Source organism: Bubalus kerabau, chromosome 2 (assembly GCF_029407905.1).
Source record: "Bubalus kerabau isolate K-KA32 ecotype Philippines breed swamp buffalo chromosome 2, PCC_UOA_SB_1v2, whole genome shotgun sequence".
Taxonomy (NCBI): Eukaryota; Metazoa; Chordata; class Mammalia; order Artiodactyla; family Bovidae; genus Bubalus; species Bubalus kerabau.
In genome coordinates, this window is record NC_073625.1 from 117,202,197 (window position 1) to 117,218,935 (window position 16,739).

The 16,739-nt window shown below is 48.8% G+C and overlaps 1 protein-coding gene across 1 annotated transcript; it reads right to left on the minus strand.

The window, feature by feature from the left end:
• Nucleotides 1-1,713: 1,713 nt before the first annotated feature.
• Nucleotides 1,714-14,387, minus strand: ZDHHC19 (zinc finger DHHC-type palmitoyltransferase 19). Its single transcript, XM_055568542.1, has 8 exons — nt 14,164-14,387; nt 13,728-13,849; nt 13,042-13,181; nt 12,071-12,243; nt 11,601-11,706; nt 3,016-3,101; nt 2,468-2,672; nt 1,714-1,932 (listed from the first exon to the last, which is right to left on the minus strand). The coding sequence occupies exons 1-8, from the start codon at nt 14,286-14,288 to the stop codon at nt 1,813-1,815; spliced, it is 1,077 nt and encodes a 358-aa protein (XP_055424517.1). The 5' UTR covers nt 14,289-14,387; the 3' UTR covers nt 1,714-1,812.
• Nucleotides 14,388-16,739: the final 2,352 nt, after the last annotated feature.

The following is a 16,739-nucleotide window of genomic DNA, read 5'->3' on the forward strand; positions in this document are numbered from 1 at the left end:
TGGGGGTCACTCCTTGGTTCCTGTCCAAGGGGTGGTAGGGACTGCAGGGCTTCCGGGCTGTGTGTGGAGAGCTGGCCCTGTTTTCAGACCTGATAACACCCCTCCCCATATCAGTGGGCCAAAGACTGCGAGGGGTGTGTCTGGGAGTCAACGGCAGGCTCAGCAGAAATGTGAAGAAGGCAGGAAGGAAAGGTGGGCATAGTTCAATGGAAGCCCCCAGCCTGGCAGGGAAGAATTTTTGAGGGTGCCCAAGGCTTGGGGGAGAGAATGTAAGGGAATCAGAGGAAGGGGTGAGCCAGCTCCATGAACAACCCCCATCCAGGCCTTGGCCCAGGTTCCTGAATCCTCTTCCTCTCTGGTGGAGGCTAGGACCACCCTGAGGACTCCCATCTGGGAGGAGGACTGAGAGCCTCTCCTCACTGCTCAGCAGCCTGGGCAGAGCTGTGCTCTCAGAACGCACACAAACAAGCCCCTCACGCAGATCTGTGCGTCACATACACCCCTGGGGTCCGGGGCTCAAATAGTCTCATGTCCTCATCCCCACACATGCAACCATGCATTGTGGGCTTTCCAGACAGGGATGGCTGCTTCAGCTTTACTTGTAAACATGGCCCCTGAGGATTTTTAATGTGCCCACTGAGGACTTTTACAACAAGGTTAAAACTGGGCTGCCTTTTTGTAAGGTGGAGAGTACCTTGCATCCCTCCCCAGAACCTAAGGTTAATTCTGAAAGCTGAGAAAACAAGGGGGCTTAGGACAGGGGAGACCCTGGGACCAAGGCAAATGGGGTGAGATAGAACTGGAGTCTCTGGGTTGAACGAAGCTGGCCAGGAGCCCAAGAGCTAGAGCCAGAGGGGTGGGTGAGGCTGGGCCTGGGGCGGAGGAAGAGGGAAGAGCAGCCTCAAAGGGGACCCAGCTTAGGGAGAACTGGAGCCAAGTTCTGTATCATCACCCACCTCCCCAGGCTGGGCCCCCAACACACAAACAGGCATGCACACACAAGCGCATACTTCACGGGTGAGGCTGGGCCTGGGGCGGAGGAAGAGGGAAGAGCAGCCTCAAAGGGGACCCAGCTTAGGGAGAACTGGAGCCAAGTTCTGTATCATCACCCACCTCCCCAGGCTGGGCCCCCAACACACAAACAGGCATGCACACACAAGCGCATACTTCACGGGGCCCTGGGATGCTCATCCAACCCTTCCCTCGCATCTTCACCACACCCGCTTCACCTGGATACACGGGTGGTAAGAAGCAGCGTGGTTAGTGCCCATCCTGAGGGTAACAGAGAACCCTCTCACCCCTTTACCTCCCGGGAAGAGGCAGGGGGAGGGCCCACTCCCAATCGGAGGGCCAGCCCAGCCCTCACAGTAGGCTACGGCGTGCCGGCTGAAATCAGGTCCAGCTTGGCGAATTCCCAGGCGACGGGCGCCCCCTGCAGTCAGACAGGGGTGCAACAGGGCAGAGGCTGGGACTTGGGCGGACACTCCTGCATCGCTGCGTTTTCTCTTCCATCATCTTCAGCCTTCTCTGTGGTTGCTATAGTTGCCCCATTTGAAGGATGACAGCAATGTTGGGTGTCTTGACCAAGGTCGCAGAGCCAGTCAGTACTGGACCTCGGCTCTTCCCTCCGGGGGGCTTTGTCCCAGCCCTTCAGAGCCCGCCCCCTTCACACTCCCTCGCACCTAGGACAGACAGTGCAGCAGGCAGTTGTAAAACGCAGGCAAAGGGTATTTAATGCGCTTGGGGTCTCAGTACTCCCGCCAGGGGAGAGGGCAAGGGCAGGCGGCAGGGCACAGGGTCTTCCCGAGAGGCTCAAGAGGTGAGGTTCGGGTGCAGGGACTCCTGGCATCTCCCGGGGAGAAAGGGCAAGACGTAGACGGAGCCTCGTCTGGGGTCCTCCCGCAGCCGGGGCAGCACTGGGCTGGCGTGGAGCTGAGCAGAGTTGGGGGTATGGGGGCTGTCCTCGAGCCCCGCCCCACAGTCCACCCACTGCGGAGCAAGACACTGCCCAGGCCACCGCAAAAGGAGGGGGCGGCAGGGTCCCTGGGGGGCTGTGGGTTACCCACCCCCACTTCTTCCCTAATGCTCCACTTCCACATGATTCATAGACCCGGTTTCACAGTAAAAGGTGCCTTTAAATAATGGAATCCCACACCACCAGCCCCCACAATGGTAAACCACTGGACTAGTTTCAATTCTCATGAAGAGCTGAGGCCCAGAAAGGATAAGTGACTGGCCCAGGGCCACCCAGCAAGTGAGTGGTGTGGCCTTTTCCTTTGTGAGTCCAGGGACCCCTGGGGTATTCTGGAGGTCTGTGACTCTACTGCCAACACTCTTCAGGCCTAAAATCCCCCTCCCTCCAGCTGAGTGTTCCAGCTTCAGGGCCAGCCCAACACCGGGGGCTTCTCCCCACACCCACAATCTGCAGATGCCCTCTCCCAACGCCCACACACACACACAAACTCACCTCCTGGAGGACTGCAGCCTCACCGCTCCCTAGGGGACCCTTCCCTGGTTTGTAGAGACCCGGAGGTTGAGGCTGGGGAGCAGACCCAGGCTCAGGGAAGGCGGGGGGACTGAGCACGGAGGGGCATGTTGGAAAGCGCGGGGTCTGTATGGGCACCCAGTCAGACCCCACCACTCTCTGCAGCCAGACAGCTTCGGCCATATACCTGGGGAGCGACAAGCCAGATGCAGGTGGTCATGGCCTCCTGGCCTGGTCCCTCTCAGTCTGGGGGACACAAAGCCTGGGCCTGGCCCTGCAGGGAGCTGGCACCTGTCTCCTCCAGGCTGCAGTGCCCCTTTTAACCCCTCTTCTTGGGGCCAGAACCCACAGAGGCAAGGAAGGGGAGGTTTCAGGGGCTCCTACTAGGCCCTGGAGAAAACTCTGAAAGAAGAGGAACAGTGAGCATAAGGGGCCAGGAGCTATGCTAAGGGGCCAGGGGAAACCATCCAGCTTCACCCCACCCCAACAGCCCCAGGGGCCACCACCAGGCCTCTGCTTTGCCAACTCACTTGGGTCCCAGCGGTGCACAAATTGTTAAATACCAGTTGCTGGCACAGCCGTGGTCGAAGGGGTTGTATCCCTGCAGGTATCGGCACTGGAGTGGGTGAGGACAGGAAGAAGAGCTCAGATCCAGCAGGACGGGGCAGGCCACCCATACCAGCCCTCCGAGTGCTGGTCAGCTCAGCCCAGGCTGGGGCTGCGGCCAGACTCCAAGGACAAAGGAGCCGGAGGGTCAAGTAAAGCGTCCCAACCCACTGGTGAGTAGCTCTGGCACTACACCCGCATCTCCTGCCTGCACAGGGGTCCTCCCCCATCACCTGTTGCCACTTTTGCAGTCTCCTCCCCTTCTGTCTCCCCTGGCCACACTTCCTTCTGCTATCTCCTTCCAGATACACTTTTGGATCTTCCTTTTGCTGTTAAACTGCTCCAAAGACAGTTCCATCCTTGCTCCTTCAACTTCTCTACTTTCCCACGTCTCATTTTTTGCCTTTTTCCCCCTAAAATTGTGCCTTCACTGAATTTCACTATCTGAAAGGGTGGTTTATTAGTCCAGACTGCTCCCTTTTACAAATGGGGATACTGAGGCACCAGATGGCTAAGTAACACAGCCAAGATCTCCTTGCTGGTATGTTGTGGAACTGTGATTTGAATTTATGCAGTCTGGCTCCAGAGCCCTTGTGATAGAAGCAAGTGGCCCAGCAGAAGTTGGAGGTAGAAATGGAATGAAGTTGAGGTGTGTGAAGAATGCCTGAAATTGGGTTCTGGTATTGGGAAAGAGGGCTTCCCAGGTGTCACTAGTGGTAAAGAACCTGCCTGCCAATGCAGGAGACGTAAGAGACTCAGGTTTGATCCCTGGGTCAGGAAGATCCTGTGGAGGAGAAAACGGCAATCCACTCCAGTATTCTTGCCTGGAGAATCCCATGAACAGAGGAGCCTGGCGGGCTACAGTCCATAGTGTCACACAGAGTGGCTCATGACTGAAGTGACTTAGCACTCATGCACAGTGGGCAAGAGCCCTGTCTGGTGAATCAGGGTGCAGACCACATGTAGGTTTCTTAAGGTTGGAGATCATGGATTGAGACAACCCCATCTGAGCAGCAGAGGGAGGGCAGGCCTATGGCCTGACCTGGGCTGTAAGAACCACAGGATGTGGAAAGGGAGAATGCCGCCCAGGAGAGGCTGAAATGAGGGACTGAGGCTAGAGAGAGAAGACATGAAGACCACAGGGGGCTGATGAGTAAGGGCTGTGCAGAGGAGTCACACATGAGCTGAGAACCAAAAATGGGTGGGGTGGGTGGGGTGATTAAGTCTTGAATGGAAGGATGGGAAACGGTGGGTAAAGAGGTCGCCTCTGTCCTTTCAGCTGTCTCAGTGTCTCCACCTACTCCCCCTCAGTGATGCAGCCAACTACAGGCTTCCTAAAACAGGCTTTAATAAAAAACTATTGCCACGTGGAAGGAATCCCATGGTAAGAGATGTTCACTTTACCACTCCGAGTAAACACAGTACTGAAAGTCCAAGGTAATGCAGGAAAAGAAAAAGAAATAAACCCATACATTGTGGAAAGGAAGAAATGAATCATGACATGATTTTCTATGTAAATCAACAAAAAAGCTATTAGAACTAATAAATGAGTCTAGAAAAATTCTAAGACTCAAGACTAATACACAAAAATCCATTGTATTTTCTTATAGTAATAAACAAATGGAGGGATTTCCCTTGGTCCAGTGGCTAAGACTCTGCTTTCCCAATGCAGGGGGCCCAGGTTCAATTCCTTGTCAGGGAACTAGATCCCACATGCCCAAACTAAGAGTTTGCATGTCGATACTCAAGATCCCATATGCTGCAACTAAGGCCCAGTACAGCTTAATTATTTTAAAATACAAATGAAAATGAAATTTTAAAAATTATAACACAAAAAATGAAATGTTTAGAAAAAGGTCTAACACAATGGAGTCAAGATCTATATGCTGAAAATTGACACTAATGAAACAAATCAAAGAAGCTCTAAATAAATGAGAGATATACCATGTTCATGGATTTAAAAACTCAGTATTATTAAAATGTCAGTTTTCAAAACTGATCTATAGGTTCAAACAAAAGACAAATGAAAATCCCAGCAAATGCTCTTATAGAAATCGACAACTTGATTCTAAAATTTATATAAATTTAGGTAAGATAAGTCAAGGTAACTAGAATAACCAACAAAACTTTGTAAAATAACAAAGTAGGAGAACTCACATTGCATGATTTCAAGACTATATAAAGCTGCTAAACAAGACAGGGTGGTATTGATTTAAAAAAAAAAAAAAGAGTCCAGAAATACATCTTCACCTGTATAGTCCATTGTTTTTTGACAGATATTCAAAGGCAACTCAATGGAAGGATAATCTTTTCCAAAAATGGTGCTGAAATAACCCATAAGCAAAAAAAATAAATCTTGACCCATACCTTATATCATATACACAATTTAACCCCAAATGAATCAGTCCTAAATATAAAACCTAAAACTATAAACTATCTAGAAGAAAATATATGAGAAAATCTTTGTGACTTTGGGTTAGGCAAAGATTTCTTAGTTACATACCAAAAGCACAATCCATAAAAGAAAAAACTGCTAACATAATTCATCAAAACTTCCGATCTTTGGAAGATACTGTTGAGAAAATGAGATGACAAGCCACAGATGTGGAGAAAATATTTGCAAAACACATATCTGAATCTTGAATATAGAAATCGTGAAGTGAAAGTCGCTCAGTCAAGTCCAATTCTTTGCGACCCCATGGACTATATAGTCCATGGAATTCTCCAGGCCAGAATACTGGAGTAGGTAACCATTCCCTTCTCCAGGGAATCTTCCCAACCCAGGGATTGAACCCAGGTTTCCCACATTGCATGCAGATTCTTTACCACCTGAGCCATAGAAATCTTAACACTCAATATTAAGAAGGCAAACCAACTTTTAATGGTCAAATGATTGGAAAAGACTTTTAATCAAAGATATAATGATGGCAGGACTTCCTTAGTGGTCCAGTGCTAAGACTCTGCACTCCCAATGCAGAGGGCCCTACCAACATTACAAAGACTCATCCCTGGTCAGGGAACTGGATCCCACATGCCACAACCAAGAGTTCGAATGCCGTGCAACTAAAAGATCCCACAAGCCAAAAGGAAGATCAAACGTCTCACAAACCGCAACTAAGACCCGGCACAGTTACATAAATAAATACTTTTTTAAAAAGATAAACTGATGACAAACAAGAACATGAAAAGATGTTCAAAATCATTAGTCATTAGGAAAATGCAAATTAAAACCACAATGAGATATCACTATACATTTCTTGGATCGGCTTAATTTTTTTAAAAATGACAATGCCAAATGTTAATGATTCAGAGCAACTGGAATTCCTATACATTGCTTATGGAAATTGAAGTGGTACAGCCATTTTGGAAGACAATTTGGCAGTTTCTTATAAAGTTAGACATACAGTTACTGTATGACACAGCAACACCACTCTTAAGTACATATCCCTCCCCCCCAAAAATGAAAACTTGTATTCACATGCCTGTACACCAACATTTATAATGGTCTCATTTCAGTTCACTTCAGTCGCTCAGTCATGTCTGACTCTTTGTGACCCCATGGACTGCAGCACGCCAGGCCTCCCTGTCCATTACCAACTCCTGGAGTTTACTCAAACTCATGTCCATTGAGTCAGTGATGCCATCCAACCATCTCATCCTCTGTCGTCCCCTTCTCCTCCCGCCTTCAGTCTTTCCCAGCATCCGGGTCTTTCCCAATGAGTCAGTTCTTTGCATCAGGTGGCCAAAGTATTGGCGTTTCAGCTTCAGCATCAGTCTTTCCAATGAATATTCAGGACTGATTTCCTTTAGGGTGGACTGGTTGGATCTCCTTGCAGTCCAAGGGACTCTCAAGAGTCTTCTCCAACACCATAGTTCAAAAGCATCACTTCTTCGGCACTCAGCTTTCTTTATAGTCCAACTCTCATCCATACATGACTGCTGAAAAAGCCACAGCTTTGACTAGACGGACCTTTGTTGGCAAAGTAATGTCTCTGCTTTTTAATATGCTGTCTAGGTTGGTCATAACTTTTCTTCCAAGGAGCCAGCGTCTTTTAATTTCATGGCTGCAGTCACCATCTGCAGTGATTTTGGAGCCCCCCAAAATAAAGTATGTCACTGTTTCCTCACCTATTTGCCATGAAGTGATGGTACCAGATGCCATGATCTTAGTTTTCTGAATGTTGAGTTTTAAGCCAACTTTTTCACTCTCCTCTTTCACTTTCATCAAGAGGCTCTTTAGTTCTTCACTTTCTGCCATAAGGGTGGTGTCATCTGCATATCTGAGATTACTGATATTTCTCCCAGCAATCTTAACTCCAACTTGTGCTTCATCCAACCTAGCGTTTCTCACGATGTACTCTGCATACAAGTTAAATAAGCAGGGTGACAGTATACTGCCTTGACATACTCCTTTTCCTATTTGGAACCAGTCTGTTGTTCCATGTCCAGTTCTAACTGTTGCTTCTTGACCTGCATACAGATTTCTCAGGAGGCAGGTAAGGTGGTCTGGTATTCTCACCTCTTTAAGAATTTTCCATAGTTTGTTGTGATCCACACAGTCAAAGGCCTTGGCATAGTCAATAAAGCAGAAGCAGATGTTTTTCTGGAACTCTCATGCTTTTTCAATGATCCAACAGATGTTGGCAATTTGATCTCTGGTTTCTCTGCCTTTTCTAAATCCAGCTTGAACATCTGGAAGTTCATGGTTCATGTACTGTTGAAGCCTGGCTTGGAGAATTTTGAGCATTACTTTGCTAGCATGTGAGATGAGTGCAATTGTGTGGTAGTTTGAACATTCTTTGGCATTGCCTTTCTTTGGGACTGGAATAAAAACTGACCTTTTCCAGTCCTGTGGCCACTGCTGAGTTTTCCAAATTTGCTGGCATATTGAGTGCATCACTTCCACAGCATCATCTTTCAGGTTTTGAAATAGCTCAACTGGAATTCTATCACCTCCACTAGCTTTGTTTGTAGTGATGCTTCCTAAGGCCCACTTGACTTTGCATTCCAAGATATCTGGCTCTAGGTGAGTGATCACACCACCATGGTTATCTGAGTAATGAAGATCTTTTTTGTACAGTTCTTCTGTGTATTCTTGCCACCTCTTCTTAATATCTTCTGCTTCTGTTAGCTCCATACCATTTCTGTCTCTTATTGTGCCTGAAATGTTCCCTTGGTATCTCTGATTTTCTTGAAGAGATCTCTAGTCTCTCCCATTCTATTGTCTTCCTTTATTTCTTTGCATTGGTCACTAAGGAAGGCTTTCTTATCTCTCCTTGCTATTCTTTGGAACTCAGCATTCAAATTGGTATATCTTTCCTTTTCTCCTTTGCCTTTTCCTTCTCTTCTTTTCTCAGCTATTTGTAAGGCCTTCTCAGACAATCATTTTGCCTTTTTGCATTTTTCTTGAGGATGGTCTTGATCCCTGCCTCCGGTACAATGTCACAAACCTCCATCCATAGTTCTTCAGGCACTCTGTCTATCAGATCTAATCCCTTGAATCTATTTGTCACTTCCACTGTGTAATTGTAAGGGATATGATTTAGGTCATACCTGAACGGCCTAGTGGTTTCTTCAATTTAAGTCTGAATTTGGCAATAAGGAGTTCATGATCTGAGCCACAGTCAGCTCCCAGTCTTGTTTTTGCTGACTGTATAGAGCTGTATCGGAGAAGGCGATGGCACCCCACTCCCGTACTCTTGCCTAGAAAATCTCATGGACACAGGAGCCTGGTAGGCTGCAGTCCATGGGGTCGCTAGGAGTCGGACACGACTAAGCGACTTCACTTTCACTTTTCACTTTCATGCATTGGAGAAGGAAATGGCAACCCACTCCAGTGTTCTTGCCTGAAGAATCCCAGGGACAGCGGAGCCTGGTGGGCTGCTGTTTCTAGGGTCGCAGAGAGTCGGACACGACTGAAGTGACTTAGCAGACTTAGTATAGAGCTGTATATTTTCACCCTGCTTATTTAACTTATATGCAGAGTACATCATGAGAAACGCTGGGCTGGATGAAGCACAAGCTGGAATTAAGATTGCGGGAAGAAACATCAATAACCTCACATATGCAGATGACACCACCCTTATGGCAGAAAGTGAAGAAGAACTAAAGAGCCTCTTGATGAAAGTGAAAGAGGAGAGTGAAAAAGTTGGCTTAAAACTCAACATTCAGAAAACTAAGATCATGGCATCTGGTACCATCACTTCATGGCAAATAGGTGGGGAAATAGTGGAAACAGTGACATACTTTATTTTGGGGGGCTCCAAAATCACTGCAGATGGTGACTGCAGCCATGAAATTAAAAGACGCTTGCTCCTTGGAAGAAAAGTTATGACCAACCTAGACAGCATATTAAAAAGCAGAGACATTACTTTGCCAACAAAGGTCCGTCTAGTCAAAGCTGTGGCTTTTTCAGCAGTCATGTATGGATGAGAGTTGGACTATAAAGAAAGCTGAGTGCCAAAGAAGTGATGCTTTTGAACTGTGGTGTTGGCGAAGACTCTTGAGAGTCCCTTGGACTGCAAGGAGATCCAACCAGTCCACCCTAAAGGAAATCAGTCCTGAATATTCATTGGAAAGACTGATGCTGAAGCTGAAACTCCAATACTTTGGCCACCTGATGCAAAGAGCTGACTCATTTGAAAAGACCTTGATGCTGGGAAAGACTGAAGGCAGGAGGAGAAGGGGACGACAGAGGATGAGATGGCTGGATGGCATCACCAACTCGATGGACACGAGTTTGAGTAAACTCCAGGAGTTGGTGATGGACAGAGATGCCTGGCATGCTGCAGTTCATGGGATCACAAAGAGTCGGACACAACCAGGCAACAGAACTGAACTGAACTGAATGAGGATAATGGCGACCTCCTTTAAAAGGTCCCATGCATGCACTGCTGCACTGAGTGCCCCCGACCCTGCAGCAGGCCACCGCTGACCCACGCCTCTGCCGGAGACTCCTGGACACTCACGGGCAAGTCTGGGTCAGTCTCTTGTGGGGTCACTCCTTTCTCCTGGGTCCTGGTATGCACAAGGTTTTTTCTGTGTCCTCCAAGAGTTGTTTCCCCAGTCCTGTGTAAGTTCTGGCGGCTCTATGCTGGGATTAATCGTAACTCCTCCATGAGGGCTTATACCATACCCAGGTCTACTGTACTCAGAGCCCCTGCACTTGCGGCAGGCCACTGCTGACCCGTACCTCAGCAGGAGACACTCAAACACAGTTCTGGCTCAGCCTCTGTGAGGTCTCTGGGTCCTGGTGTGCACAAGGTTTCTTTGAGCCCTCCAAGTGTCTCTGGTGAGTATGGGGTTTGATTCTAAACGTGATTTTGCCCCTCATACCATCTTGCTGGGGCTTCTCCTTTGCCCTTGGACATGGGGTATCTTTTTTTGGTGGGATCCAACATTCTCCTGTTCTGCCTCATTTATAATCACCAAAACCCAAAAACAATGCAGATATCCTTCAACTGGCACAAATGAGTAAACAAGCTGTGACACACCTGTATGATGAAATACTACACAAATAAAGAGAAGGAAACTCCTGATACGGGAAACAACCTGGATGAATCTCAAATGGATTATGCTGAGTAAATGAAACCAGACTCAGAAGTCTATGATTATATGAAATTCTGAAAATGGAGAAACTGTTGGGCTAGAAAACAATTCTGTAAGCTGGGAGAGAAATGGACTACAAAAGTCCATGAGGGAATTTGGGGAGTGAGGGGAGGGTGGATGGAGCTATTCTAAATCTTGGTTATGGCAGTGATTACAGAACTGTATGTTTGTCAAAACTCATACAACTGTGCACTAAAAAGGGTGAATTTTACTATGTGTAAAGAAAAAAGTCCTATCAAGGTTTCCAAGTTTCCACTGCACCAAGATTAAATTATCTACCTGACTTCTTTGCCTTTTAAATCTGGTCAATCCCGGGCAGATCACTTGATCGCGCAATGCACACCTGCTGCGATTAGAAGTGTGCCCTCATCCTCCTACCAACATTCCACAGACTTTTAGGCTTCCGTGCTTTTTTGCAATCTTTGCCCCTCATAGCAATGCCTCGCCTTCTGACGTCCAAAACCGCTAAGTGGCACGTCTTACTCAACACCGCGGTCCTCACAACTCTCAGTGCTCTGAGTTTGTGCAACACAATGTCGGCAGACCCCTCTCTCAGCGCGTTCGCTGGTGTCCGGTGAGTTACTCTGATTTCCGGTTCCTTGTCAACACACGCGCAGGATACAGCCTTACTCGCCTCCACGCCCATGGCTCAAAATAATGCGCACGCGGCCTAGCACTCACTAGTGCACCTTCGACGCAAGAAGAGCGACTACCGAGCTCCGGAAGGAGGTGAGATCTGAGCTGAATCTGCGTCTGGAAGGGCTCACGAGGCACCTTCGAGAGAGCTCAGGCCATCAAAGATCAGGGCGAAGGAGAAAGCGCAAGGTGCGGAAGCCCGGGAGGGGTAAGGTGACCACCCACAGCCCAATACCATCATGGCGCCCCGCTCGTCCCCACGTACCTTGCCCTCGTAGGAGCGCTCCGCCGCGCTCACCGACATGGCCTGGATCAGCAGCAACAGGAAGAGGGGCACCAGGAAGCCGGCGGCGGGTACAGCAACCAAGATGCTGCACAGCAGCTAAGGAGCAGCGCCTCCGGGCAGACCTCCTTGGCCCCGCCCCTCGCCTAACCCCGCCCATATCAAGCCCCGCCCACCCGCTTCCTGCTCACCCTGCTGCCTAGGGCCCGTGCCACCTCTAGCATTCTCCATCCTTGACTCTGCTTGCTCTCCCCTTCGCAGTTCCTCCTATCCCCACCCATCTCTCTGACCCTACCTACCCGCACCTCGTCCCAGACCGGTCCTCTCAGGCGGCTTCACCGTCTAACCCTGCTCACCATTAGCTCTGCCCGCCCCGTGACCCCGCCCCCTCTGTTGACAGCTCCTCGCCACCCTCACTGTTTGGTCGTGGGTTCCCCCAGCCCAGCGGATACGCGATGGCCTTGTCCATGGAGAAGGATAGGTGGGTCGTGCGCACCAGGAAGATCAGGCAGGTGACCAGCATGGCCCCCGAGTAGAGGCATAAGGACAGGACAAGCAGCATGAAGAAGCGGAAGTTGCGGTGACCGATGCAGTTATTGACCCACTTGCAGTGGTGGTCAAAGTCCTAGGCAAGAGGGAGAAGGCTCAGGCCTTGATCCAGGCTCCATCGCCCCCAAATCTTATGCGCTCCCTCTAAACTACCTGCCCTTGACCTCACGAAGTGGCTCCCATTCCTAGGGAGAATCTGAGCCTCAAAGTCCTTAACCCTGCTGGCATTCCCCCAGTTAGAGCACTGCAGGGCTCACAGAGCTGCACGTCATGTCAAGAGGCTTTGGAAACAGGACCTGCCTGGTCTTCTCTGGGACAAATCCTGGTGTAACTTCAGACAGGACATAGAATATCTCTTGGCATCTGTTTTCTCATCCACTGGGTGAGCCTGATAATAACACCCTTGCCCAGCCAGTCTCCCAGGGTTGTAAGGACCAGTTAAGACAGCACATTGCTGAACTGTTGCAGACTGTGCAGTCAGAACCCAGGAGACCAGGAGACCCTCTGGCCTAGACATTCAGAAGAGGCAGGATGTTCCCCTGGCTGGTCCTGCAGCCTGCCAAGGGCATTTGGACATCCAGTGTCATTGAGCCTTCAGAAGAACAGCAGTGTCTGACCAGGCCCAGCATAGATGTGGATGCCCCTCTACAATGTCAGAACCAGTGAAGGAAGGGGCCAGCCTCCCGGAAAAGGTACAGGCACAGAGGCAGTGACCTCCCTTGAGTGATCAAGAGTGGCTAGGAATTACTGCCACCTTTGGTCTTTAGCAGTCCCAGAAGTAGTTTCACACCCCCCACTGGCCCCCATGTGAGTAGGCCTCCTGGTCCCAGACAGGTGCCGGGAGAGTAGGTGGGCAGGAGAGAGGGGCACTTACCTCCACACAGATGTTGCACCAGGGACAGTGGTAGGTCCGGGGCGGGCGGTGGAAGCAGCACTTTTGGCACCACTGCAGGCGGAAGGCCCTGTGGTTCACCCATACCACATGTACCATCAGGGGGCCCTGTTCATTGGATCCTGGCATGGGAAAAGGATTGAGCAGCAGCCGGAGGCCCTTCCATCAGTCTGCTGCAGCAGAAGGGTGGAGGCGGGCAGCCCCACGGCATCCCTGGGTTCAGGAAGCATGGGGACCAGGTGGCAGGGGAATCCTTAGTCCCCACTGAGCAAGCTGGCCAAGCTTAGAGAGGCTGGCAGTCACAGGGAAAGTGGGTTTCCAGCCTGAGGAGTTCTTTGTGAACTCAGGCCTTCGGTACTGTGACCGATGCTTTACAGAATTTGTGTGGTAGGGAGGAGGAAGAGAAAACTCAGTGGTTGTGAAGAGCTGGCTTCTCTCCCAGGAAACTTCTGCCCTGGCCCTACCCTCCAAGGAAACTGGAAAACCTCCAAGATTCTGTTTTTTTCACACCTCCATGGCTCAAGAAATGAAGTGGCAGATGCGGGGCCTGAGCAAATGAGGACGTAGGGCGAAGGAGCCCCGAGGCCCCAGTGGTGGTGGGGGGAGATGGGAGGAGCACTTTAGGGATCACCCCCGCAGGCAGGCGCCCCAGGGGGCCAATGTCTCACCTTGATGCAAGATGCCCGGGTCTGAGAAGTTGAGTGAAATGAGACTGAAGAAGGTCAGGATAAAGAGCAGGCCTGTGATGATGGGAAAGGCCCATTCCCCATTCTGGGCCAGCCACCTGCAACTGAGACAAGAGCAGGACTCAGCCCTGAAGCTCCAGTTCATCTAGTCAGCACCCACAGACCATAAACCCTGCTCTAAATATCCAGGCTTGTGACAGATCCATAGAGACTCCACCAGTCACCCTGTATTACCAACCACCTGCGGCTCCCAAATGCACCAAGCCCTCTATACCTCTAATAGCATTCAGTTCCCTTTGCCTGGAATATCCGGCCCTCCTGACCCCTCTTCTGCACTCCCCCTGCCTCCGTACTATCATTATCTGCTTTCCTTTCTGTTGCTCTGTAAGAAACCTGATAGCTTGTGTGGGAGACTTACGGAAATGCGAAGAAGAGGCCACTGAAAATGACCAGCAGCACCACGTTGAAGGCGGCAAATAAGCTTGGGAGGACCCAGGGGAGCGGGGCCTGAGGTGGGGGGTGGGGCTCCTTCAAGAGCGGCATGGCTGGACCTCCCGTGTCCCCAGAGGAGATGAGAGTCACCAGGCTCCCTTCCCACTGCTGTGTCCGGGAGCCCCATGGCCACAGCAGCCTTGGAAGCCACAGCCCAGTGTAGAAGGAAAGGAGTCCCAGTGTGACATCACAGAGGCTGAGGAGAATGGGGCTAGCGGCTCTCCAGCACTAACTGTCTGCAGCCAGTGACCATCACCCCTGACAACAAACAACATCCCTGCTTGTGCTGCGGACGGAGGGGTCCTCTCCCTGCCAGACTGGCTCAAGACCAGGTGAGATTAGAGAAACGTGGGGAGAAGATGGGTGATGCTGCTCACCCTTTCAGGATCAGTGCTCATCAGAGGAAACAGTGTTCATCATTCTATCTCCATCTGTTCCTTTTTTGTTATTACAAAATCGCACTTTGGGAGAGGAGGCAGCTAAATCTTCCCTTGTTTCCAGGGTTGGCTTCATGACACAATTCTGGTCAATGAGACAGAGTAGATGTTGCAGGGTTTCTGGAAAGGCTTTTGCTTTCCTGATTAAAGGGGGAAAAGACACGGTGCAGTTTTGAACCTAGATGTGCTGGCTGGGTCCACCTCAACCCATTAGGCAATAAGTCGACACGGGGCACAGACAGAGTGACAGCGATGACACTGAGTCACTGCCCAAGCCTTGAACCACCTCCCTCTGAGCGGCTTATTATGTGAGAAAATGACTGGGTTTTCTGTTACATACAACTGATACTTGCTATTTGCTTTAGCCACTGAGCATCAGAACCTCCCTGTGTTTGGAGGATTCCCTGAGCTATAAGTCTTGATGAAGGCAAAGACTTTCTCCAGCCCAGCTGGACCTGAAAATGCCAGACACCCACATTTGAAACCTCTCTTTCAGTTGGCACACAGGCCTGCAGCTTGGGTGCCTCGGATTAGCCTCAGAACTGAGGCTACCACCAACCAACTGAGGAGGCCACTGAGAAGAAGTAACTGTCTTTTTAAAACTTAGACCATGGCCTCTGCTTAGAACCCTCCAATTGTTCCCAGCCCCCTCAGAGTAAAGTCCAAAGTTCTTGCCGTGGCCTTTAAGGCCCTTTCTGATCTGTCCCCACTGACTCTGACCTCATTTCCCAACACTCAGCCCCTTACTCAGTCTACACCAGCCAGGCACGCAGCACTCCTTGCTGTTCCTCAAACACACCTGGTATGTTCCAGTCCTGGGTTCTTCACACTAGCTCTTCTCTTGCCCTGGAATTCTCTGCCACAAATATTCTCAGGGCTTGCTCCCACACTTCATTGTGTTCTTTGCTCCATTGGTGCCCTCTGCGGTTATCCAGACGCCAGCGTCTCCAGCTGTTTCTGTAGAAACATTGGACTTGGGGCCAATTAATGTGAATATTTAAAACATATTTTGCATAATTTACAAATGCTTTCTAGAGAGTTTGTACACATTTATACTCTATTATGAGCATACTGATATCATAATACCTACACTATAGTTAGATATTAAAGTAAAATTGTTTCTCCAATCTTATAGATGACAAATAACTTGATCTTTTATATCTCCTTAAATTACTCATGAAATTAAATATTTTATACATCCATAGATCATTCTATTGTAGTTTTGTGAATTGCCTTTGTACATCTTTTTCTTTTTCACATTTCAAATGTGGAAGTATTTTTCTCTGTTTTTTTATTGTGGTAAATATATATAACATAAAGTTTATGTTATGTATAAACCATCAGTACTATCCACTCCAGAACTTTTTCATCGTCCCAAGAGGAAACTCTACACCATTAAACAATAACTCCTCACTCCACCTCCCCCCAGTTCATGGTAAACACTCTTTTACTTTCTGTCTCTATGAATTTGACTATTTCTCACAAAAGTGGAATCATACATCTGTCCTTTTGAATCTTCCTTATTCCACTTAGCATAGGGTCCTCAAGATTCATCCTTGAGCTTTAGCAGTCCTGGAAGTTGGTCTGTTGTAACATGTATTGGAATTTTTTTGCTTTTTTAAGACTGAACAATATTTAATTGTATGCATATGCCACATTTTGTTTATTCATTCATCTGTTGATAGACATTTAGACTGTTTCCACCTTCTGGCCACTGTGAATAATGTTGCTATGAACATGAGTGCACAAATGTTTATTCAAGTTCCTGCTCTTCAGTCTTTTGGGTATATATCCAGAAGTGGAATTTCCGGGTCATAGGAACTGCAGTAGTATTTTCTATTACAGCTGCATTATTTTACATTCCTGCTAACAATGGACAAGGACTCCAATTTCTTCACATCCATGTAACACTTTTTGTTTTCTTCTATATTTGTTTGTCTTTTATAATATCCTAATGGGTATAAAATGATATCTCACTGTGATTTTGATGGAAGTGTTGGGTTTTTCTTTCAGATTTGCAGGAGCTCTTTTATCTTAAAAATTCTAGCTGTTTATTACAAATATG

Coding starts and splice junctions, on each gene's coding strand:
- ZDHHC19 (XM_055568542.1), bottom strand. CDS start 14,288: ATGCCGCTCTTGAAGGAGCCCCACCCCCCACCTCAGGCCCCGCTCCCC. Junction 13,850..14,163: donor GGCCTCTTCTTCGCATTTCC/GTAAGTCTCCCA, acceptor CTCTTGTCTCAG/TTGCAGGTGGCTGGCCCAGA. Junction 1,933..2,467: donor AGGCTGCAGTCCTCCAGGAG/GTGAGTTTGTGT, acceptor AACTCTGCTCAG/CTCCACGCCAGCCCAGTGCT.